At 35.1% G+C, this 27,469-nt stretch overlaps 1 protein-coding gene across 1 annotated transcript in view; it reads right to left on the reverse strand.

The window, feature by feature from the left end:
- LOC150102160 (tRNA pseudouridine synthase Pus10-like) overlaps positions 1 to 27,469 on the reverse strand; it is a 166,194-nt gene that overhangs the window by 44,620 nt on the left and 94,105 nt on the right. The window contains exons 10-11 of the mRNA XM_090399825.1: positions 19,884 to 20,009; positions 13,174 to 13,230 (exon numbers count right to left, since the gene is read on the reverse strand). Coding sequence (XP_090255951.1) covers positions 13,174 to 13,230; positions 19,884 to 20,009 — 183 coding nt within the window. The remainder of the gene's footprint in view (positions 1 to 13,173; positions 13,231 to 19,883; positions 20,010 to 27,469) is intronic.

Genomic DNA, 27,469 nt, shown 5'->3' on the forward strand with positions numbered 1-27,469 from the left:
TGACAATAAAAAGATAAAATTATTCAGAATTCCATGAAAAAGTAAATTTAAAAATTCAAATATTTTTTTAGAAACAAACTGCATACTCAAGATTGTCATTATATCATAAATAATTATAAAGAATTATGATTTAGGTACACTTATTTCAAAACATTAGTAAGTTAAGGTTTATGAAGGCTTCAAAAAGTCTAATCTGCTTTATTATAACATGCTCAATAAGCTAGTCATGCTTACTCAAAAACACTAACAAACAGATTAACATTAAGCTGGAAAGATGTAGTAAATACAGAAGTGAAATTTTCCAAAGCAATTAAAATGTTATGGATTTATTTTTTAAAAGATATTACAAGTAAAGAATGAGAATTTAATTATTTTAAAGTAACAAAATCATCTAGATGACATATTTAGAAGACAAAAATATAAGATCTGATAATATTGGAATTTTGACAGATAACAGGATAATCTGGAGGAAAATTGTTGATGGGAAGTTAGTAATGATGGATATGAGGACAATACTACATAGTTATGCTTCTATTATTACTAATGTCCTCTCAATAATTTTCCTATATATTATTCCATCACTTGTCAGCACTCTGCTATTATCATAACTTATACTTCTATCTACCAAGATATTTCTAATTGCATTTATTTATTTATTTATTCGTATGGAGTTCCCTCCCTTTTCTCCCCAGTCCCTATTGGGGCGAGTTGAATCCCCCCTCGTGGGGGTTAAGTATTTATGGATGTAGATCCGTGTGTGTGTTCACGGGACCAGTTTGCCTGCTTGCGGGATGAAAAACCCCAGATAAACTGGGAGGGAAAACCCTGCTGTCCACGCCCAAGACTGGCTAACTTGGCTATGGCTGAGGAAGATCCTTAAGTTCCTCACATCGGCGACGGGAATTGAACCTAGGACACTCCTTACCCAGGCAAAGCGCAAAGCCACTAGGCTAACCGCAGGAACAAACAGATCTACAGCCATAAATACTTAACCCCCATGACCTAGGAGGACAATGATCTTGCAGACATAGATCATTGTCCTCCACTGAGTCTTTTTTGTCATTTTGGCATCAAGCACCTGTTTTGCAAACCTTTCCTCTCTCATTCTGTTTAAGTCACCATACCACCTTAGATTGGCTCTGCTTACACTTTCTTGAATGCTAACAATGTCACATTCCTTTCTAATATCTTCATTTTTAATATGATTCTGCCATAGATGCCATCATTACACTCCTCTAATTTTTCACAGAACCCTCATGGCTGCAATCTCTAGTCTTTGATCAAGTGCTTTATTTCTAACCCAACTCTGAGATCCATAACTTAAAACTGACTTGAACACTGTCTTGTATACTGTTAATTTGGTGTTTTGGTTAATTTCTCTCTTATTCCATATAAATTTATTCATCTACCAGCTTTACTAATTCTGTTGTCAATTTCCATATTTAATTTGCCAACTTCACTAAAAATTGTGCCCTAAATAGATGAAATGTTTTACTTGTTCTATAGGTTCCCCATTAAGAATACAGTGGATGTTTTCTATGTTCCTGCCTGTATTCATAGTTTTGGTCTTTTTATTTTCATACCAAATTTATTACAACAGTTATGCAATTTAGTCAGGTAATCTTGCAGACTTGTACTGTATCATCATTTGCACAGAGAAAAGAGCTCAGATTATGCTAGGTGGTGTGAGTTAAACATCAGTCATTCCATGAACTGTAGCAAGATAAGTAAATTTTATATTCCAATATGTGCTGATATTGTCTAAATTGTAGATGAATTATTACGGCAAGATATTTGGATGTGGAATGCAGTGTTTGGATAAATTTCCGAGATGATATTATCATAAATTTGTTGATTTTGTAAGCACACTGATACAACATGGTGGTTAAAGGCAAATCATTGTGTAGGTCTGAGTGTTAGACAAAGTAAACTGCATGGATTTTTCAAAAATGGTACAGTGCCATGAATGTAATATTATGTGTGGGAAGATGTCATAGGTATTTATGTAGAGAGGCTGAATAAAAGAAAAGGACATGAATATGTAGGAAATGCAATATTCTGATGGACCATGAGGCTTGCTTAAATATGAGTTTAAATAGGAATAGGGAACATGCTGTGTCATAACTTAACTGACACAGTGGTTGAAAAACTGTGCGAATGTTCAGAGAGTGTGTGTGGAAATAATAGCAAGGAAAAACATTCGACTGACAATAAAGCGGGTGATAATTTATACAACATTAAAAAATAGAATGAAATTAATGATAAAGTGAGCAATAATAATGTTGAAAAACAGATGGCAATTAACGGTAAGGTGGCAAGCGAGATTCATGGTGAACAAGTGTGTGTGATTGGCAGTAAAACAGCAAGAGTGAATGACAGCAAAAAAAAAAAAAAAAAAGAAGGAAAAAAAAAAAAGATGCAAGATTTGAAAGCTCAGCTGGTGAAGATAAGGCAAGGGATGAGATAGATGCAAAATGAAATGAAAATTGTAAATATGTATGGAAGAGTGAAGAAGACAAAAACAAATGATACTGGTATGAAAAAGGTAATGCAAGTTGCATTGAATGGCAATTCAATTATTAAGGTGTGGTAAACATGAAGATGAACAAGGTTTGTTTTCCTGGAGGTAAAATGAATAGAGTAAATGAGACATTTAGATATGAGGAGTAAACAAGCAGAGGAGTTAGTAGTGGTAATAGGGACATATGACTTGACTGGGAACAAGAAGAATGTAAGATTGAACATCAGGAGGATGTTGAGAAGGATAAAAGATAATAGCACAATGCCCAGGTATGATGGTGATAAGATGAGGCGAGAGCAAAAATTATGAATGATATGTTAGCAGAAATATGTGAAGAGAAAGCAGTGCAGTTTGTTAATGTGTGGAATGAGTTTGAATGAAAAATTGAATTGTATAAGAGTGACAGACTGCATACGAATGATTCTGGTCAATCATTTGGAAACTGCTGCTGGAAGGGAGAGTAATGAACGCAGAGAATGAATCTGAGCAAGTAAGAAGTGATGTGAAAGAGCAGGAGAGTAAGGAAGGAGAGGAAATAGTGCTTATGAATGAAGAAGTGGGCAGAATGCATGTAGAGACTGAGAGAGAACAAGTTGCAAGACAAACAGGGAAATAGAGAGACTCAGGGTAGACAGGGGAACATAGGGTGAGAAAGGATGACGTTCCAAAAGGATGTGAATGTATGTGTAGAAAAAAAGAGAAGGGGAATGATCTGGGATGTAGGGAAAACAGTTGGATTTGAAAAAGATTCCAGGATGAGTAAGGAGAAAAAGAAATGGCTCAAGGAAAAGTATGGAGAAGTGAAACTTGTCATAGATTTATGAAGGAGGTGTTATGTTTGTATAGGAATGCAAGAATTATCAGAAACAAGGAAAATGAAATGGATGCATTGATTGATTTTGTTCACCCAAAAATTCTTGGAATAAGTGAGACATGTTGCATGAGGATGACAACCTGACAGGAATACAGATGGAAGGATATGATATAGGGATGCTAAAGGGTCAAGGCTAGATAATGGAGGAGATTGCCACATGGCTTTTTTTGGGGAATGCAGAAAACTGACCAGGGCTTCTGACCCGATGGCCAATTCTCATCTTCTCGTGGTGCACCCTGTTGGATATCTACCTGGATACTAAATAAACAAGGATGGGCTGACAATTTGGGATTTAGTCAATGAAATTGTATTATTCTTATTGGCTTAAGCCATAACTCAAAATGATTGTACACATGATGGAATTTCATGCTGGCTGGGGCACAACCTAGTTAAACAAGGGCCCCAGTTGTTTTTGTCATGGAACCAAGGCAAACAGTGAAAAGTCAGCTACTGAAACAAACTCCAACTAAATCAGCAGTGATCAAGATTGGTACCATCAACATAAACATCTGATAGGAATGTTGAGATCTTTTTAAGAAACAAATACAAGATTTTATATTTGGGGAGATAACAATCAGGTAAAATTAGGAGTAGTTATAATATTAAACACTAAATATAAGGATAATCTTCTTGAAATGGCAGGCAATATCAAGTAAAGTGATGTGGACTAATATCAGAATGGGAAAATGGACAATGAGACTTATTTGTGCTTATGATCCCACAAAGTTCTACGAAAGAAGAAATGGAAGAATTTTTTGAGGTATTAGAAAAGGCAGTTGGCTCAATGGCAGTATCATATTACAAATGATTAGGAAAAGAAAAGAATGAAGAAGAAAAAATGAAAGAGTTTGAAAACAGGAATCAAACCTTGGAGATTCAGTGGCAAGCCTTGAAGAAAGCTCTGATTGATTCAGCTAGAGAGGCATGTGGTGGAGTTGTCTGCAAGGATAGAAAAATTAGAACTCCATGGTGGACACAGGAAGATAAAGAGGCAGTGAAGGAAAAGAAGAAAGCATATCAAAAGTTCCTGGCAAATAAGTCAACTTGTGCTCTTAGAGAATACAGAGACAAATGTAAGAAAGCTAAACACTGTGTAAAACTAGCTAAACAAAAGTTTATGGGAGGACTTTGGCAAGAATATAGAAAATAAATATCAAGAAGGTGGCAAAATATTCTGGAGGTTGTTGAGGAAGCTTAAAAATGGAGAAAAGAGTGCTGTAAAAGGAGATAGAGATGATAAAGGTGACATGAAAACGGGAGAAAAAGATATCCTTGAAGTATGGAGTAATTACTTTGAAAGGCTGTTAAATGACACAAGCAGTGATGACAGCACAGTGGTAAAAAACACTGAACAGGCATGCAGTCAAGAATACATATCTACACGAAGTAGAAAAAGCCATGAAAGGCTTGAAATGTGGAAAGGCAGCAGGAGTAAATGATATTCGACCTGAAGTATGGTGGTATAAGAGTCTTACAGTGTCTGCACTGCATAGTTCAGAAAGCCTGGACAGAGGGATTGGAGTAGAGCTCTCATAGTACACATATATAAAAAGAGAAATAAAACTGAATGTGAGAATTACAGAGGTATTTCCCTACTGAGTGTTCCTGGCAAGATCTATGCAAGTATACTTGAGAAACAGTTGAGAAGAATTGTGGAAGAAAAACTTGGGGAAGAACAAGCTGTATTCAGGCCAAATAGAAGCTGACAGGATCAGATATTCACTTTATGACAAATAGTCGAGAAAGCATGGGAATATCACAAAGATCTGTATTTAAGTTTTGTAGATTTGGAAAAGGCATATGACAAGTTGCCAAGAGAGAAGCTATTCAATATGCTACAGTTATATGGTGTCGAGGTGGCATTATATCAAGCAATACTTAGTTTTTATTTGAGTTGTAAGTCAGCAGTTAGAATTGAAGGAAGTACAGGAAGATGGTTTAATGTTAAATCTGGTGTGAGACAAGGATGTACATTATCCCCTCTGTTATTCATTATCTATATGGATCACATTATGAAGAAAAGTGGTATTAAACATGATATCAAAATTGGAGATGTTAATGTCAGCTCTTTGCTTTATGCGGATGATTATACTGTAAAAATAATCATATTAAAAATTCTGAATATTTTTACGTATTAATTATGCTTGTTAGTTTTGTTTTCATACACGCAGTGTCTGCACTTGTGATGTGCTCGTTATGAAAATGTTATATTAGAAGTAACATGTAAAGAAGTAAAAAAATTGATATACTTACTAAACTGAATATTTGTGTTACTTATAAGAAAGTTTGTTGTGGTTTAAAAATGTTGAATTTTGTGTTTTGTGAAAGACTTTCTCTTAGCGCTAATGGATACAGCGAGTCAGCCATTTTATTGCAGTGCGTAGTTTCTGACTTTTGTGGAGTGCGCATGCTCCCAGAGAGGATTTGATGTGTGATTGACAGCTGACAAGGAAAGCGTTGCATATCCAAGTAACAGTTGTAAACAAGAGAGCGTTCGGAAGTTTTTTAGAACACTGGCTGGTAAATATTCAAGTTGGAAGGAACTTGATTTTTTTGTGTGTGGCAGTCAGAAGAAATTTTATAGTGTATTCCGAAAAAGGAATAGTGGAAATAATAGGTTTCAAGGAGGAATAAGTAATGAATAAAAGGAAATCTTGAAACTGTAAGTTTTTAAAGTGGAAAAAGTTAAGACTCATTTAATATTGTGAATGAAAGGAGAACTTGTAGCTTGCATTCTAAAGTGAATGTTTTTCTTAGAGAAAATATTGATAAGGAAGTTCTATAAGTATTAAGGATGCCTGAAAGTGAATGTTTAGAAAATATATTGATTAAGAAGATTTTTAGGTATTAAGGATGCCTGATCTGATGAGTATTGCTACTAAAAGGAACAAGAATTAGTCAAGAAGACTTTTATGTGTGTTACATTGATTGATGAAAAGGATCCTGAAAATGAAGTACAGAGCTGTATAACTTCTGGAAAAGAGCCTTAACAGAAAGAGAAAAAGACTATGAACATTTTTTTGTGATTGTAAAGGAAAAAGTGTTTAGTCTTAAGAGTAAGTTTATATTTTTTAATAAGGCCTTGGATCCATATAATCTGTAGTTATAGTTATGTATTATTGCTAGAAGTGTATATATATTGTTTTAGTTTTATTAAATGTGTTTATTTTGTACTTGTTATTGAGTCAATGATTAGTTGGATTCTGAAAGAGTGAGTTAAAGTCATTGCACCAATTGGAGTGAACTTTTGTGCAATACAATAACATATAGGGACACTCGGAGTCAAAATAAAAATAATTGTTAGTAAAAGAATTTTATATAATAAATCACCTCATAAGTATATAGTATAATTATTAACAAAGGCATAGCCGGTAGACAAAATAGTTAATATAACATATATAGAAAAAAAGGAGGGAATATAAAATATATATATATAAAAAATAACAATACTACTAAATAAATCTGCTACAAGTCTGCAAGATTCTCTGACTAAATTGAATAACTGTTGTAATAGATATGGTATGAAGGGTATGAAGGGCAGCATTAAAAAGACAAAGACAATGAAAATAGGCAGAATCATTGAAAATGTCAACTGTGTTGTGAACGGAGAACCTGTGGAACAAATAAAACATTTCAGCTACTTAGGCATGATTTTTACTGAAGATGGTAAATTAAATATAGAAATAGACAAGAGAATCAGCAAAGCTGGTATGGTGGGAATTCAATTGAATAAATTCATATGGAATAAGAGAGAAATTAGTCAGAACACTAAATTAGCTGAATACAAGACAGTGTTCAAACCAGTTTTAACTTATTGATCTGAGAGCTGGGTCAGAAGTAAAACACTTGACCAAAGACTAGAGACTGCAGATATGAGAGTCCTGAGAAAGATTAGAGGCGTGAACAGATGGCATCAATGGCAATATCATATTAAAAACAAGGATATTAGGAAAGAACTTGACATTGTCAGCATCCAGGAATGCGTTAGCAGAACTAATCTCAGGTGGTATGGTCACTTAAACAGAATGGGCGAAGAAAGATTAGCAAAACAAGTGTTCTCTGCCAGGTTTGCAGCAAAACGACCCAGAGGAAGACCAAGATATAGGTGGAGTGCCTTAGACGATAGAATTATAAGATCTGATAATGTTGGAATCTTGACAAGTAACAGACTGATTTGGAGGAAAATTGTAGACAGGAAGTTAGTAATGATATAATTTTTTTCATGTAGTACTATCATATCCTGTACACCCCTTGAGGGTACATGGCAGGAATTTGATGATGATAGGAAAGAACTCATCATTGTTAGTATTCAGGAATGTGTTAGCAGGTGGTATGGCCACTTAAATAGAATGGGAAAGGAAAGATTAACTAAACAAGTGTTCCTTGCCACGATGTCAGGAAAAAGACCCAGAGGAGGACCAAGATGCAAGTGGATTGATACAGTAAAAAATGTCTTAGAAGACAGAAATATAAGATCTGATAATATTGGAATGTTGACAGATAACAGGTAATCTGGAGGAAAATTGTTCATAGGAAATATAGTAATGATGTAACTGTTCATGTAGTACTATCATAAAACATATCCTGAGAGTATATGTCAGGAATTTGATGATGAGGTATTTTTGAAGACAGAATAGGTAAAAAAGGAGGTGGAGTTCCATTGATGATAGAAAAAGAGTTATGTCTATATAAGGCAGGAATATAAGGGGGAAATAGTGGTGGTGGTGGTTTTGAGGCTGTGTGGTGTGAGATAGAGGTGAATAGAATGAAATATTTCATTGGATGTTGCTGTAGATCTGGTAATGTGGAGTACAGTGACGGAAATGTATAAGCAAATAGCCAAGCAAATGGGTAAAGGATGATCATTATATGTGATTTTATTTACGACAATATACATTGGGATGATGAGATAGCCACTGGAAGTAAAGAAAGCGAGTTTCTTGAGTTTTTGAAGGACAACTACTCTCAGGCAGTATGTAACAGAGGGGACATGAGGATTGAGGGTCTTGGATTTGATCATCTTATCAGAGGATGTTATTATAAATGAGATGTCAAATCTCCCTCCAGTTGGTGAGAGTAACCATGAAACAATTACCTGGGTAGTTGCCAGTATGTGAGGACTTCTGTGAGGAAAGGATATATGTGGAACAACCAGGCAGGTGATTATGAGAAACTTAGGGGAAATCTTGTAGCTGTAGAATGGAACGAGTAGTTGAGTGGAAAAGAAATCAATGCTGCATGGCTGATTATTCAAGAAACTATCTAGTAAAAGCAATGTCTAAACGTATTCAAAAGATCGGGAAGTTAAATAAGGTAGACATGAAATGGATGGAGAGATTAAACATGCAATACAGAGAAAAAAGGCATTATAAAGACAACATCATGTCTTTTTTTTTTTTTTTTTTTTTGTGAAGAGGAGTGGTAATAATCAATTTCATGAAGAATACAGAGAACAGGTAAAGAGAGTGATGCAGTTGGCAAGCATAGCAAAAATTCAGTATGAGCAGCAGTTAACAAATGAAGCTGAAAAAAAATAAAAATACCAGGCAGTTCTTTCAATATGTAGCCAGCAAAAATAGGAATGATTATGGTAGGATGGCACTGACTGGAGAAAATGGTATTAGACAACAGCTGTGGAAGATATAATTGAGATATTTAATGAACAATTCATAAGTCTTTCATCCTTATGAATGTGACATCATGGAGAGTTTGAGAGCAGTGTATAATGAGGAGAGACTGACTGTGAATGAGGAAGAGGTATATAGGGAATTCAGCATACATGATGTTTATAAGGCTGTGGGACTTGATAATATAACTTCACATATTTTTAAGTTGACATCTGCCTTGTCATATTTGTTTAATATGAGTCTTACACTTGGTGAAGTTCCAAAGGAAGGCAAGATTATACTGCTTCATAAAGGAGGTGACAAAATTCAAGCATCAAATTATAGGCCAATCTGAGTGTCAGGTGTTGTGTTTCAAGTGTTGGAGATAATAGTGAGAATCAGGATTCAGAATTGAGTTGACAAGAATGGTATTATCTTTGATGGGCAGCACGGATTTGCTAAAGGTAGGTTATGTTTTAGTAATCTACTTACTTATTAGAAAAAGGTGATGACAGCAGCATTGGATGAGAGAGATGGACACACAGTAGTAGATTTAGACTTTGCAAAGGCTTTTGATACATTACCACATGATAAGTTGATAGTCAAATTAGCAGATGGGATTGGATATTAGACTAGTGCACTGAATTGGAGATCCGCTGCCTGATAGGTATCAACAAGTATCAAAATAGATCAAAATTACATATTGCTTTGCCATACATCTATGGTGGAGCAATATTGCAAAGAGGAAAGTCACTAGTGGTGACAATGGCCCTAAAACAGACCCCCTCGTGGGCCTGTTTTAGGGCCATTGCTATTTAACCTCTATGTTAATGATACTGGAGAAGATTTGAATGGGGATATATAGCTGTTTGCAGATGATGTAAAGTTGGGGTGTACTATGAGGAGTAGAGCAGATGTTATGACCATACAAGAAGACTTAAATACACTGAGTGAATGGGCACAGGAGTGGGGATGCCAATTCAATGTTGCAAAATGTAAGGTTTTAAAATTTGGAAAATAAAGGTGGAATGTAGTATTCACTCTTGGTGGAGATATATTGATGGAAGTGGAAGAAATGAGAGATCTTTGGGTGATGGTGGATAAGGATCTAAAATTTAGAAGGCATACTGCCAAAACTGTGAGGAGAACACAATGAATTCTGGCAATGATGTGGACACTGACTTGTATTAGTAAGGAGATTCTAGTTCCAGTGTATAAGGCTCTGATTAGGACACATATGGACTACTGTGCACAGATTCGGTCACTAGTTTTCAAAAGGATGAAGAGATGTTGGAGAGAGTCCAGAGGTGATTCACCAAAATAGTTTCTGATCTCTGGAATGTTGAATATGGTTGAAGGTTGAGATGATGCAATTTGCAGAGTCTGTTGAATAGGAGAAGAGGCAGAGAATAAGAGGTTATCCCTGGAAGTTGTATAACGAGAGTGTCAACAATGGAGTGAGAAGCAGTGTTTTGCACAGAGAGTGGTGAATGATTGGAATGCAGTACCTGAGAGCATGGTGTCTGCAGAGAAATTGAATGTGTTTAAAGCACAATATGATGAACTGTATGTATGACAAAAGGGACCTCCTGGATTAGTCTGTGACTCCATTGGGTTTTAAGATAATAATGATAATAATAAACATAATCAATTTTGATATCAGGTTTAATAACACTTTCCTTCAAAACGTGATCCATATAGATAACAATAACGATGGAGATAATGTTCACCCTTGTAGCACATCTGATTTAACATCAAACCATCTTCTTGTACCTTTTCAATTCCAACTACTGACTTACAGCTCAAATAGAGACTATGTATTGCTCAATATAATGTCAGATTTACACCATATAACTGTATACCTTTTGAAGAGCTTTTCTATTGGCACTTTGTCATATGCCTTTTCCAGATCTACGAAACTTAAATACAAATCATTGTTACATTCCCAGGATTTCTCAACTTTTTACAGATGGGTGCTATGAAAGTTCTACTACAATTATCTGGAATTTTACTTACTACAATTATCAGGCAGCCTTCTGAATTATGCAGTTCAGCCAGTGTAAAACCTTTATACATCTCCATATTCGAGCATGGGTGTCTGCAGAAAATTTTCCAGTGGAGATCATTTAATTTTTTTTTTTTTTTTTCCACAAGTAGATGGGGGAGAGTTTTCCCCCCTCTGCGGACACCCATGTATTCAAGCATTTCTGGTTTAATATCATCTACTCCAACTGTCTTTCCACATTTCATGTTTTTTTTTTTCTATTTCAAGTATAGATATGTATTGCAAATTGAATTCTGTTGAGTGTTTTCTAAAAGCATGCTGACACTGCTTGTTTCCTATAGCAATCTTTCAAAGTAATTACTCTGCACATCTTTTTCATGTCACCTTTATGTTTTCATGTCGTCTCTGATTCCTTTCCTCCTTTTCTAAGATTTTTCAATAGCCTCCAAAATATTTTGCCACCTTCCTAATATTTTTTTTTTCTATGTTTTTACCAAAGTCTTCCCATGACTTTTGTTTAGCTCTTACAATTTTCTCTGCATTTTCTAAAGCACAAACTTACTTGCAAAGAACTTTTGATATGCTTTCTACTTTTCCTTGACTGTCTCTTTAACTTCCTGAGTTGACCATGGAGTTGTGATTTTTCTATCCTTGCACAAAACCTCACCACATGCCTCTCTGGCTGAATCAATGTTTTCTTCAGGAATTTGCCAATGAATCTTCAAGGTTTGGTTCTTGTTTTCAAACTGTTTGTGTATTTAATCTACATTTGATCTCTGAAAGCTGCTCAACTTTGATTCATTTTGAAACTTTCTTACAGATTCTTCTTTTCAATAAAATTTAATTTTATCCCCCAAAACTAAATGATCATTTTCCATTTCAAATCCTCCATCTACTCATATGTCCTGAACCAATGGAAAAACATCACTATCGACAACAGCATAGTCTATGAGATGTTTCTTATTTCTTGTATATTCTCTTCATGTGAATTTGTGCACATTTTTATGTTGGAACATAGTGTTAGTAATAAATAATCCATGTCCTGAACAGAAATCCAAGAGGTACTTACCATTATTACTATTACTAGTTTTGCTCTTTATAAAGCAAAAGATATGTAATAAATGTGTTGCTATACACAGGGTTTTAAAACTTACTCTCTTCCCACCCACCATATGCACACACATGCACAAATTAATTCTTATGAAAGAGAGTGGACAGCTGAAAATAAACTTAGACACATAAATACCAGCAGTGAAATAATGTATAAGCATTTGCAGTCACGAGCAACATATGCACAGTTGGAGTCAAAGGTAAAATCACTTCACAAGGCAAGAACTGTTATTTCACAAGTGTATTTTCATTTTTAAGCCAAAGAGAAGCTTAAAGAATTTTCTTGCACTAGAAGCAATGTTCCAACTTTGTGGTTATCCTTTAGCAAGGGCCGGATTTAGACTTGCTGAGGCCCTAAGCTATACAAAATCCAGAGGCCCCCTACTGTTTTAAATTACATCAGCTGGTCTTTTTGTTTTTTTATTTGAGGCCCCGACAGATTGCGAGGCCCTAAGCTGTATGTAAATCCGGCACTGCCTGTAGTTATAAAAATAAATAAATAAATAAATAAAGATATTTTGAGAAGCATCCTATGGTAAATTATATGACAGCTTGTTTTTTCAATGGCTTCTTTCAGACTTGTGAATAAAACCATGTACACACTGTGCAGTGATTAAAGATTTACATGATGGGTATTTCTCTCCCTTACAGAGAAAGAATACAGCCTTTCTTTTATATTAACTGTAGAGCAATTTTACCACAAAAATTACTTCTAATTTAGCTTTGAAGGAAACAGGGATTAGATATTCAACTAGCATCCTTGCTTAGCACAGACATTAAACTAGTGAAAAGTTTTTAAGATTATGAATATTAAGAATGTCTTAAAATTATGAATCAGTTGTAAATTGTTGATAAAATAAATGTATACTGTTTATTTTAAATAAAAGTATTGTGAATATAAATGATCTATGGAGATATTTAATCAGATATTTGAACATTTGTCATCATTTGATTATTTATCCTATTATGAACTTTTATTAAAACAAATATTTTAACAATCAACTTGTACTTAATAACAGTTATCACAGTTTTATGAAAACAAGCCATTTTATTTTACCTGTTCCCAGCATTCTAACATCAACATCTTCACGACCAGAAGCAGAAAAAACAATTTCTGTAAGGAGAAATTAGTTAAGTAAAAACAATGGAACATGAATAATAAAAAAAAGAAAGAAAGAAAAGAGTACTACAAGTTGAAAGTTTTTTTATTTGGTTATACTATAAGTTAAAGATGCCAAGAAATTATATTCTTGGTTTCATCCTTTATCCAAGTGTGTGCAAACAAAGAAAAAAAGTTTGCTTGCTTACACTTGGATAAAGGATGAAACTAAAAATATAATTTCTTGGCATCTTTAACTTACTGTACTACGAAGTTTGACAATGAATGACCATCTAATTTTGAGTGATACGGAAAATGGTGAAATGAATGAAACATGAGACTTATGTGTAATAAGTATGTAAAATAAAAATAATAAAACTCTGGATTCAGTTTCACCATGACAATATTTACTAGGATTACAGCAAAAAATAATAAAAACAAAATAGTTGGAATTTCTGAAATCGAGTTTCATGTAGCTCCTAAAACTCATTATAGTCCACTTACTGATATCCACCTTAACAGAGAGACATAATCCACTATGACAGCACTATATGACCGAGTTCACACCATCAACCACCTTATATAAACAATCCTCCTCTAAACCAGTCTATTACTTGTCAGCATTCCAACCTGTCATACCTAACATTTCAGTCTTCTAAAGCACTTCTGACGAAATCAATCCACATAGATCTTGGCCTTCTGGTCTTTTTCCTGCTGGCCTAGACAAAAACACTTGCTATCCTAACTTTTCCTCTCCCATTCTGTTTAAGTGACCATACTACTTTAGATTAGCACTGCTCACACATTCTTGAATGCTAACAATGTCAAAGATTCCTTCTTAAAATCTTCATTTTTAATACTATTATGCCATTGATGCCATCTATTTACACCCCAATTTTTCTCAGAACTCTGACATCTGTAGTCTCTAATTTTTGATCAAGTCCTTTATTTCTAACCCAACTCTCAGATCTGTAACTTAAAACTGGTTTGAAAAGTGTCTTATATACTACTAGTTTAGTGTTTTGGCTAATTTCTCTCTTATTCCATATAAATTTATTTAACTCTCCCCACCAAATCATTGTTGAGAATGATTTGGTGGGGAGAATGTAGAAAACTTCAGCTGCATTGTTGAGAATGCAGCTGAAGTTTTCTATGTTCCTGCCTATTTTCATAGTTTTAGTCTTTTTATTACTGATTTTTAGATCAACTTTATCGCAGCTTTAATTCAGTTTAGTTAGAGGATCTTGGAGACTTCACTAATGAGTTTAGAGTAAAACATCATCTTCATAAAGCAAAGAGATAAGTTTGTTATCTCCCAATTTAATCATCATCTTTTTGGCATTTTAGTTCCAGAGAGTCCTGGGGTCTGCCACTCAGACAACTTTCTTCCACTTATTTCTATCTTGGACATCCCTCCTTTCCATATCCACTTTTTCTTTTTCCTTCTTCCACTTCTCTTTTGATGTTTTCCCACCATCTTTTCCTTGGTCTTTCTTTTCTTCTCTTACCCTTCACTTCCATTGTTGCAACTCTCTGAATTGTGTGGTCTACCAGTCTTCTTCATACATGGTCAGCCCACCTCAATCCACTTTCTCTCACTTTGTTGCTAATTTTTATGACCCCATCTCAGCAGATTTAATGCCACTTTCTTTCATAATACGATTCATATATATGATGAATAAGAGTAAAGATGGTGTACACTCTTGTCTTATACCTGATTTTATCCAAATATCTTCCTATATTTCCTTTGATTCTAACTGCTGACTTACACAGACTCTGTACTGCTACTGCTCTGTATAATGCTCACACTTATCCCATATAACTGTAGCATTTTGAAAAGTTTTTTTCTGGAAATATTGTCATATGTCTTTTCCAGATCTTCAAAATTGAAGTAGTCCTTGTTTTATTCCCATGCATTTTTAAATGTTTGATGTAAAGTTAAAATATGATCTTGACAATCCCTATTTGGTCTGAACCCAGCTCATTGTTCTCCAATTTTCTCATCCACAATTTTTCTCAGCCTCTTCTCAAGTATGCTTGTATGCATCTTATCTGGAACACTTAGCAGAGAAATTACTCTGTAATTCTGACATTCAGCTTTATACCTCTTTTTATAAACAGAACTATGACAGCTCTACTCCAATCATCTGGAATTTGACTTCTGACCAGGTCCTCTGCTGAATTATGCAGTGCAACCACAGTAGAATTTTATACTTCCATATTTCAGCATTTTTGGTTGAACATCACCTACCCCAGTTGCCCTTCCACATTTCAGGTTTTTGACAGCTTTAGCTGACTCAAGTATATTGATATGTATTCATGTTTATTCCTCCTGAATAATTCTGACTACTGTTCTGTTACTACTTGTTTAACAATCTTTCAAACTTTGGACATCTAGAATATTCTTATCTTCAGCTTTCATGTCACCTTTATCATCTTTAATTCCTTTTACAGTACTCTTTCTTCCAGAGCTAAGCTTTTCAACAGCCTCCAGAACTCTTTGCTATCTTCCTGATATTTATCTTCTATGTTCTTACTGGTCAAGTCTGCAAGATTCTCCGACTAAATTGAATAGCGGTTGTAATAGATATGGTATGAAGGTCAGCAATAAAAAGACAAAGACAATGAAAATAGGCAGAATCATTGAAAATGTCAACTGTGTTATGAATGGAGAACCTGTGGAACAAATAAAACATTTCAGCTAATTAGGCACGATTTTTACTGAAGATGGTAAATTAAATAGGGAAATAGACAACAGAATCAGCAAAGCTGGCATGGTGGGAAGTCAATTGAATAAATTCATATGGAATAAGAGAGAAATTAGTCGGAACACTAAATTAGCTGTATACAAGACAGTGTTCAAACCAGTTTTAACTTATGGATCTGAGAGCTGGGTCAGAAGTAAAACACCTGACCAAAGACTAGAGACCGCAGATATGAGAGTCCTGAGAAAGATTAGAGGTGTGAACAGATGGCATCAATGGCAATATCATATTAAAAACAAGGATCAGGAAAGAACTTGACATTGTCAGCATCCAGGAATGCATTAGCAGAGCTAATCTCAGGTGGTATGGTCACTTAAACAGAATGGGCAAGGAAAGATTAGCAAAACAAGTGTTCTCTGCCAGGTTGGCAGGAAAACGACCCAGAGGAAGACCAAGATATAGGTGGATTGATACGATACAAAGTGCCTTAGACAATAGAAATATAAGATCTGGTAATGTCTTGACATGTAACAGACTGATTTGGAGGAAAATTGTAGATAGGAAGTTAGTAATGATGTAATTTTTTTCATGTAGTACTATCATATCCTGTACACCCCTTGAGGGTACATGGCAGGAATTTGATGATGATGATGATGATTCTTACTGGTCTTCACATGACTTTTTATTAGCTAGTTTTACAAATAGTCCAGATATCTTATATTTTTCTCTGTATTTTTCTATTCTTTTAGAGCATTTGCCAACTTATTAAAGAAGTTAAAGAAGTAGTCCTGGGAAAGAAGAAAGCATGTCAAGGACTACTTCTTTAACTTCTTTTGGCTCCACTAATGTTCTTATTTTCTATCCTAACTTCATCACATGCCTCTCTAGATGAATCATTCAATGCTTTCTTCAGTTTGCCACTGTCATCCAAGGTTTGGTTGTTTTTGAATTGTTTAATTTTTTTTTCTTCTAAATAATGTTTGTATAACTGAGTCTGCAGTTTACCATTAAAAGCTGTTAGTTTAATGCTTTTTAAAATTTATGTATTGTTATTTTTTATAATGTGATATTAATTTTTGTTCTACTTAAAACTAAGTAATAATCACTTCCAATTTCAAATTCTCTGTATACTCATATTCCTGTATCCTGAACCAATATGAAGATATCACTATGAAATAATAGCACAGTCAACTGACGCTTCTATTTCTTGTGTTTTCTCTTCACATGAACTTGTATACTCTTTTATGTCAGAAAAGAATGTTAGCAATGACTAGTCCATATCCTAAGCAGAAATTCAGCAAGTACTTACCATTATTCTTATTCTTACTCTTTTCTCCAAATTTTGTCTGGTGGGATTCATTTCCTATTCTACTGTTCTTAATCTCCACCAAAGACTACTTTTCCATTTTCTTTTTGTCAGCTGCCTGTGCTAATGACTTGAAAATTTTTTCTTTTAGTGTTGCACAGTGATCAGCATTCATTTTAGAAAGTATGGACTTTACAACCGTGTTATAAATAACTATTTTAATTTCCCGACATTTCACTTTCATATTAAGGTCATCATCTGGAGTATATACAAATATACAAGTATATTTGTATATACTCCAGATGATGACCTTTATTTTATAATAATTTCTAAAATGAAGTTGAAAAATTCCTTTGCTCCTAAAACTGATGTAAATATATATATAACACATATCATGAGGCTTATGAAAAGCCTCATGATATGTGATTAAAGTTTCCTATCAACAATATCTTCCAAACTGGTCCTTTATTTATATAGATCTCACTCTATTATCTTCTGAAGCATCCTAGCTGCATTGATTTATATATCTTGGTCTTCTTCTCATTCTCTTTCCTGTCATTTCTGATTAAAACATCCTAATTTTGTCTTCCATTTCATATAAGTGACCATACAATCATAAATTAACTTTGCTTAAGCATTCTTGAATACCGACAGTGTCGAGTTAATTTCTTCGACAAAGAAAGTAACTTATCAGAAAATAACTTGTTAAACTTGGCGTGAACACTGTCTTGTCTACTTCTAGTTTGGTGTTTTAGCCAATTTCTCTTGAAGAATAAATATGCATTCCAGTATATATTTATTTAACTCTCCACCAACTAATATTTAAACAGTGAAGATGCCCTATGATGCTACAAGTATCAGACTACCCAAGAAATCAAACATCAAATATTATCTCTTTAATAAAGTGTAAGTTACTTCTCGCCTTTATCTAAGCAGTCAAATTTCTATGCACTTTTGACAAGTTTTTTGGGAAATTAAGCTCCAATCCAAGCAGGACTGTCTTCATTCCAACCAGTGATACTGCCTCCAAGGATAATTCTTCAAACATCATTCCACTTCTTCCAACAAATTTCAAAATTAAACTTGCCAAGAAATTATATTCTCATTTAATCAAAGTTTGCATATGAAGTACCTTCAAGATTAAGATACTTGTATATAGAGGCTAATGGCTTCACATCACTGCCTTAGTATCCCATAAAACAAAGCACACCTTTTTCCCCAGAAGTGTATATTGCTATGCATTATGGGAAGGGTCACTACTCTTCCTTGTTTGCTTACACTTAGATAAATAATTAAACAAAAATATAATTACTTGACAAGTTTAATTTAGTTTCTAACTAAGCAGAAAAAATTTTTCCAACAAATTTCAAACAGATTTAGATTAAAACTCTAAGAAGTCCATTAGAGGCATACTGTTATTATCCTTTGTTTGACAATGTCAAACCACTTGTACAAGTTACAGTACACTTTGCTTCATGACCAGTGCCATTATCTTGTTGGAGCAGTAAGATTATTCACTACAGAATGCCGTAAGTGAAAAAAAAGTGCTGAGTTAGTTATTCAGAATGTAGACATACACTTCTGCTCATAATATTGATAATAAATGAGTATGTCAATTCCATATCATGGGAGTAAAGAAAGGAAAAAAAATTCAACTGTGCTCTGAACAGTCCCTCCCTGAGGATGAACTCTTGTCACATTCAAAATGATGAAGTTCTATTCTGCATGCTATTTTAGTTTCAAACTGAACATGGTACTTACTGGTGTAATTTATATATATGTGTATCTTAGTGGAATGATATTTACATAATCTGCATAGTCACTATTTGTATGTTTTTTTTTGTCATTTCTGAAGGATGTTTTAATACTTTTGGCAACACCGTATAGTAAACAGTCTGGCTTACATGTAATTTAACAGCAAACTAATCCTGTAAGATCCCCTCCCTCCCCAATTCTAATTACTGATATGCAACATAATCATAAGGTGTATTGTAAGATATGCATAAGGTTTCATGTGCTCATTAAATTTATGAACAGCTTATACCTTGACATATGCCCATTACAACTGTTACATCCAGTTTTATTATTATTATTTTACTTTTAATAAAGTGGTGGTGTAATGAGATACATTAAATTTATGAACAGCTTATACCTTGACATATGCCTGTTACTACAGCTTACTATATGCCTTTTCAAAGGGACACAGTTTAAACAGAAATCCTTAAAATATCCCTATAATTTTTTGCCTATTTGTGTCTTAAAGCAAAAATAAAGGCCAGAAATCTCTGTTTGAACTAAATTCAGCTTGTTTTTATGACTCCCTCCAGGAATACTTACATTATCTTTCCTACAACACTTAGTAAGGAAATTTCATTACAACTGTTACATCCAGTTTTATTATTATTATTTTACTTTTAATAAAGTGGTGGTGTAATGAGAACTCTACTCCAAACGAGAACCAACATCCATTAGTTCTATAAATATCCACTAAATTCCATACTTCCCATATCAATTTTTTCTCAAACTTCTCTACATAATATGAGAGAAAAAAAATTTTCTGTTGGCGAATCTTAAATCAATCAACACTGCAATCATAAGAAAATTCTTATTTTTCTTTGTGCCTTACTTTACAATAGAGAAATTATTATTTTACTTACTTTCAGAAATTATCCATTTCTGAATGACATCCACAATTAATTCCTGAACTGATGTTTCCATCTTTTTTTCCCCATCTACAACCCAAGGAGTCTGGCTAAGTTGTCTTGAATATTTGTTATAACGGCCTGAAAATACACTAAACCATATTATCTGCTGCATAACTAATCCATATAATGAACGTAAAAAAATATATATATATGTGTGTGTGTGTGTAATAGCCTGAATGTTTAAAACATCTCCCATTTACTTGAATGTTCAAGTAAATGAGAGAGGAATGAATTTGAGAATGCATTTAAATGAAACATAGTGCTGAAACATTATAATGAACTTCATAAGAAAAAGTAATGCACAATAACTTCATTACTTCGTCATATTCTGATAGACACTTCAAATATAAGATAGCACATATTATGTGCTATCTTGTAGGTAGTACAAGATAGCACATAATATGACACAGTTAAGTTTATAAGTTAATAGCTTATGATCAACATCCCCCCCCCCCCAAAAAAAACACATACAGTGAATTAGTCTGCTATTTGTCAGGTCTCGAATACTGTCAGATCTTACAAGTCAATCTCTTAAGAAACTATTAACTATATCAATACACTTAGATAATGATTTAAATCTGGTTCTTTTGCCTGCTATCAAATAAAGAACCTCTCATAAAAATCAATATTTTAATGTGACTCTTACTCACGAAAGGTTGCAAATCTACAGTACATTATAGTACCAAGAGGGTTAAGAATTTTATATTAAATAAAAATTTTATTCTTTTCTTTTTGTATTTTTTTAAATTATGCTTTTATATAGTTGAGAACCTTGTGCATTGTTGTTACTATGTGCCATTCAGTCATTTTAACTCTAGGTGATCTTGTGATCTAGGTGAACAAAGGCTCTCCATCCCACTTGGCTTCTTGTCTTTTCTTTCAGCAATTGCAAGTTCCTTTATGTTATCCATCCAACTCTTTTGCAGTTTTCCTCTCCTTCTCATACCCTCAATCTTCCCCAACATAACTGCCTTTTCCAATGATTCATCTGCTGATGTAATATGTCCAAAGTACATTAACTTCTGTGTAGTCATCATTGCCTCCAAGGAGCATTCTGTCTTTATACTCTCTAAAACCTTATGTCATTCTTGCAATCCATGGGATTCTTAACCAATAGAATCATCACTCCACATCTTCCTTAGTTTCTGCTATGAGGGTTGTTATCTACATATCTTAAATGATTTATTTTTCTGCTACCAATCTTATTCCAGGATCATTCACTATAAATATTAAAAAGATAGGGTGACAGTATACAACCCTGCACACATCCCTTTTTTCACTCAAATACTGTCTGTTTCTCCAAAACTTTTTATTGAAGCTTATTTGGTTGTCATACGGCTTTCTTATCAAGAGAATTAGATGCTCAGGTATTCCCACTGATAGCATTACAATCCACAGTCTGTTGTGATCAATGCAATCAAATGATTTCTTGTAATCAATAAAACAGATGAATCCTTCCCTCTGAAATTCTCTTGTTCTTTCTATAATCCATCTCATGTTTGCTATCTGGTCTCTCATTCCTCTACCTCTCCTAAAGCCTACCTGCCTGCCAGCCAGTCTGTTCTTGTGGCATTTCTCTATTTATATATGGCCCTAGCTTTGTTGGATCACTTTCAGCATAACTTTACTTACATGGGAAATTATTAAAGTGATGGTTCTATAATTCTCACTATCAAATTGATGTTTTCTAATCTCTAGGCCAGTATATTTTCTTCCAAACTTGTTGACAAATTTCAGTTAATGTATTCACTACTTCATCCTCAGCTGCTCTCAATAATTCCACTGACACTCCAACTCCAGGAGCTTTTCCTTTTGGAAGCTGATATTGTGCAGTGTAGCTTCTGCAAATTCCAGAAGGCATGGCAAAAAGTTCAAAAGTCAAAATTTAACCACCATATTTGAGTATCTAGGCGTTTGTTGAAAAAAGTGTTCATGATAAAGAGTTGTTCAGCCGCAGCAAATTCAACTAATCTCTCTCCTCTTCTATTTCTTGCTCCTAGGCCATGTGGTCCTATAAACTTTTCATCTTCTTTTCCACATCTTATTTTGGTATTAAAGTCACCACCAATGAATGTGTATGTTGACTTGTAATTTAATGCCTGTTCAAGATTCATGTAAAAATTTTCTATTTCTTGATTATCTGTTACAGATGTTGGAGCATAGCAGGATATTAATTTTACTGTTATATTGTTCTCTATTCCAATTACGAGTACACCTATTCTTTCAGATATGATGTTATAAGAAAGGATCGTCTTGGTGAGCTTAGATTTAACAACGAAGCCCACTCCGCCTTGTTTGCCATTGTTTGAGGATGCTCCGAGGAGTACCTGCGAGCCATTGTACCATCTTGCTGTCAGTTCTTTCAATCTTTTTGTTTCATTCACTAGCAGGATATCCAAGTTGATATTGGTTAGTTCTTTGATTAATAAATCTATTCTGTTTTCTTAGCACCCCTGGCCACACTCGGTGCCTTACCGGCACTGTAGAAAGGTGAGCGTGGGCCGTTTCTGTTGCTGTAGTGGCATCTTTGTTGTGGTCGCATAACACTTCTCCTGACCAGGGGTCTGAAGTGTTAGTGATGTTGAGTCCAGGTCCGATAGTGGTTAGGATTCCCAACACCCCAGGATGCACCACAGGGAGGTAGAGTTGGACTTAGGAAGAAGATGGACTTTGCAATCACCGAACAAAGACACAAAAAATTAAATTGACTACATTTTAACAGACTGTAAAAAACTGGTACAAAATGTTGGTAGAATAGGCGAGACATACTTCAACATAGATTCTGACCACAGACTCCTCAGAGCCATTATAAGAATAGACCACAAAAAAGAATAACTTATCAGGGCAACATCAAACCATAAAAGACAACCCAAACAAACAGACTATACTTCCTATGTACTTTCTATGTACTTCCTGAACTTCCAGAAGTTCAGGAAGTACATAGAAGAGACCGAATGGACTATTAAAAACTGTTACATATATGATGACGATATTGACTTTATTAATAAATTCAACGAGTGCAAGAAAAAATCAGAAATTTCTGTGAAACAAAAGAAAACGACTCTCACCTCAAACTATAGACTAGCTGTGAAATGTATGCTTTGCGGAGTGCAGTCGGAGTGTGGTTAGATGATAATAAAGGAGTGAATGTGTGTAGAAAATGTAGGGAGAATGAGAAATTGAAGAGTATTTCGGATCGTGAGTGTGATATTTTTGTCAAACTTCAGAATGAAGAAAATAGGGATATGACAAGAAACGGCGAGGTTGTACCAGAGAATTGTGAGAGTGTGAATGTAGAAAGTGTGAATGATAGTATTAATGGTTTTACAGAGAATAAAAAAGAAGAGATAGATGCAATGTGTGAGATTGCATTGTTGAATGGTGCGATACAAAGGGCAAAACAGCAGCTAGAGCGTATGAGCAAAAGTCGACTGAATGAACCAGCCAATAATAAAAAGTATGACAGGAAAAATAGACGTATGAGTGTGAACATGAACGAAATGAAGGATAGAGTGCTGTATGGAGGCTCGTTAGTATGAGGCGTGATAGTAGAGGATTTGACAAAATCGTACCAACCTGGTGCGACCATAAAGGATGTAACTGAGTCTATTAGAGAGCACAAGGAAAGGGTGAAAGAAATGATTGTCGTGGCAGGTACGAATGATTTGAAAGGAGACAAAATGGAAATGATAGAAGACCTGAATGAATTGTTTGAGGTAGCAAAAGAAAAGAGTGAGAGAGTTAGAATGATTAGTCTTTTGCCACGGTACGACAGTGAAATGTTTAAAAGGAGGGCCATAATTGCGAATGACTTTATGCGTGGGTTATGTATGATAAGTGGTGTGGAATCTGTGCACGTGTGGAGTGAGTTCGATGGGCGAAAGGATCTATATAAGATGGATGGCTTGCATTTGAATGGTTACGGTGTAAGGAGACTTGAGAAAGTGTTGCTGAATGTAATGGATGTGCAAATTCAGGGAAACTAGATTTATTGAGGGGGGGGAGTAGATATACAGTCCTTAGGGAGGCAGTCGAATGTAAGAATGAATATAATATGCCCGAGCAAATAAGGACAACAAATCGGAGTGGGATAGTTAATATAAGGCATCAAGGTAGGGTTGGGGCTAATGGGGGTCTTAAATTCATGTACACTAATGCTAGGAGTATTAGGAACAAGAAGGAAGAGTTTTTGGCCATGGTTGGCACTTCCAGACCACAGGTTATTGGTATTAGTGAAACATGGCTGACTGTAGATGATATAGCTAGTGGGATTGAATGTGATGGGTATAGTGTGTTCAGGAATGACAGGGAGAATAAAATTGGGGGAGGAGTATTGTTGATGATAGCTGATGAGCTGCAGCCAAGGAGAATAGAAGTTGAATTGCAGGATAGAGAAAAGAGCACATTTGAGGCCATTTGGTGTGAGATTGTGGCTAGTAGAACTAAATATACAGTTGGGTGCTGCTATAGACCACGTGATGGAAAAGATGGTGGTGACAGTATGCACAAGTAAATAGAAGAAATGAGTGGAAGGAGGGTGATTATTATGGGAGATTTCAACTATGGTCGCATTGATTGGAGTGAGGAGAGGACATACGGGAGGAAGGAATTGGATTTTATGCGGTTATTTAGGGATAACTATCTGCGACAGCATGTAATGGAAAATACTAGGGGTGGGAGAGTGCTTGATCTAGTAATTACATCTGAGGATTTGGCTGTAACAAATATGACCACATTGCCACCAATCGGTGAGAGTGATCATTGGGTCTTGACTTGGGAGGTGGCTAAAGGTGTAGAATTTTCAATTAAGACAGGGTACATGTGGAATTATCGGGCTGGAAAGTATGACAAGCTTAGGAGTTTGATTGGTTCAGTGCCATGGCATGTACAACTGCAAGGACTAGAAGTTGATAGTGCTTGGGAGGTAGTTAAGAAGTGTTTGCATGAAGCAATGGCTGACTGTATACCTAGAGTCCGAATAATAAATCAAGTAGGGGTTAAATGGATGAATAACACCATTAAGCTTGAGCTGCAAAAAAAGAAACAACTATGGAGGGAATTTAAGGAGAAAGGTGACCGGCAGGCACACGAACGGTATAAAGCGCAGGCCAGAAGGGTAACAAGTGTGGTAAGAAAAGCAAAAAAGGATTACGAAAGAACATTGGCCATGCAGGCTAAAGAGAATCCTAAACAGTTTTTTAGATATGTAGCAAGTAAAAGGAAAATGTAAATGGCAGAATGATTTTAAAGAATGCCAATGGTAGGGAGGTAACTGAATCAGTTGATATAGTTGAGTTACTGAGTGAGCACTTTGCAAGAATATGTCATCCAGGTGGTGACATTGCAGAAACGAATAAACCAGTAGATTATATGGGAATTGTGGTGAATGAAGTGGAGGTGAGTAGTCTATTGCATAACCTCAAAGTCAATACATCTGTGGGATTGGATGGTATACCAGCTCGTGTTGTACGAGAAGCAGCTAAAGAATTGTCAGTACCCTTGACCGTTTTGTTTAATTTGAGTCTTGGGTCTTGGTTAGTCCCGAGGGGGTGGCAAGAGAGGAAAATAGTTCCACTGCATAAAAGTGGTTCCAAGCCTGCTGTTGTAAATTACCGACAAAATCAGCATATCAGGAATCATTGTCAAGGTCTTAGAGAAATTAGTCAAGAAAAGAATACAGGATTGGATAGATGAAAAAGGGATATTGTATGGGGGACACATATCGAGCCTTGATAAGACCCTATCTGGACTACTGTGCCCAGTTATGGGCACCAGAGTTTCTTCGTGATGGGGAGGAAGTGGAGAGGATCCAGAGATGAGTGACCAAGATGATAGCAGGTCTGTGGAATGAACCTCATGAGAATAGGTTGAAGATTTGTGGGTTGCAGAAATTGGTTGATAGGCGAAGGAGGGGTGATATGATTGAGACATTCAAATTACTGAAGGGTTTCTATAAGATTGATCCAGAAGATATTTTTGAAAATATGACTGGTGGTGGGAGGACTAGGGGCCATGCATGGAAGCTGGGAAAGAGCGTGGTTGACAAGGGTGTTAGAGCTAGGTTTTTTACTTGGAGAGTGGTGAATGAGTGGAATAAGCTTCCAGAGTAGTCTGTTGGGGGTGCTATGACCGTGAATGAGTTCAAGGCAAGGTATAATAGATACTGTGTGAATGTCGAATAGTTGTTCTTGACATGATGTTAGGGCCTCCCTCGATGAGTCTGTCGACTCCTTGGAGTTGCCCGGAACAACAACAATAATAATAATAATAGAACTACTGAAAAAGAGAAAAAAATTGAAGAAATCTGAAGAAAATTTTCTAGAATACAAAATTATCTGTAGGAAAAGAATTCCAGAAGACTACAAAGCTTTCAGGATACAAAAATTAAGAGAAGCAGTGCAGGCAAAAACCAGCCTGAAAAAAATAGAGAAAGACTTACATTTTAAACAGTCAATTCCATCTGCTTTACAGGATCAAAATGGAGAAAAACATACTAATAGAAAAAGGATAGAAGAAATTGTGCAGAATTTTTATAATGATCTCTATGCAACTAAGTGCTAAGTTTCAGAACCTATCATTCCAAAACCAAGCAATATACCAGATGTACTTGCAGAAGAAATAGAACATGCCCTTAAGAAAATGAGTAAAGGTAAAGCCTCAGGACTTAATCATGTTAAGGCTGAAGAAATCCAACAAGGTGGACCAATTATTTTCAAAGCCTTGGTTGCCAGATTCACGTGGTACTTCAAAGAAAGAAAGATTTTAGAGGAATGGAAAACCTCAAAAACCATACTTTTATTCAAATAAGGGAACAAGGAAGATGATATAAAAAACTATCGTCCAATCTGTCTAATCTCTCACATATATAAGATCATGAACAGAGTAATACTGAACAGAATCCAAAACACTCTAGAAGACAACTCCAGCAGAGAGCAGGCAGGATATTCAGAAGAGACTTCTCCACAATAGATCATATCCAGGTCATTTCACAACTAACAGAAAAATGTAGAGAATACTGAATCCCTCTATGTTTCCTCTTTATTGATTTTAAAAAAGCATTTAATACCATAGAACACAATGCAGTCATCAGTGCCTTACTAGAAATAAATGTGGACCCTACTTATATCTACATGATAAAAGAAATTAACAAAAATCAGACTACACAAATAACCCTATTTAATCAACCTATACAAATAGATATAAAGAGAGGGGTCTGCCGAGGCGATGTGATCTCCCAAAATCTATTTACCAGCACTTGAGAATACATTCTAAAAAAAATAGACCTAAATGGAGGAATAAGCATAGATGGTGAAAAGCTACAAATTCTTATGTTTGCCGATGATCTAGTACTGATATCCCACAACCCAAAAGACTTAGAAGAAATGGGTGAAAATGTATACACAAACAGCAGTAAGATAGGCTTAGAAATGAATCTAGAAAAAACAAAATGGATCAAAAACATCTACACAAGTGACAGTCACCTATGTATTAATAACATCCCTATAGAACAAGCTGACTCATACAAGCACTTAGGACAA

This window comes from Typopeltis vanoorti, chromosome 10 (assembly GCF_054136105.1).
Source record: "Typopeltis vanoorti isolate ZY-2024b chromosome 10, IOZ_Tvanoo_1.0, whole genome shotgun sequence".
Lineage (NCBI taxonomy): Eukaryota > Metazoa > Arthropoda > Arachnida > Uropygi > Thelyphonidae > Typopeltis > Typopeltis vanoorti.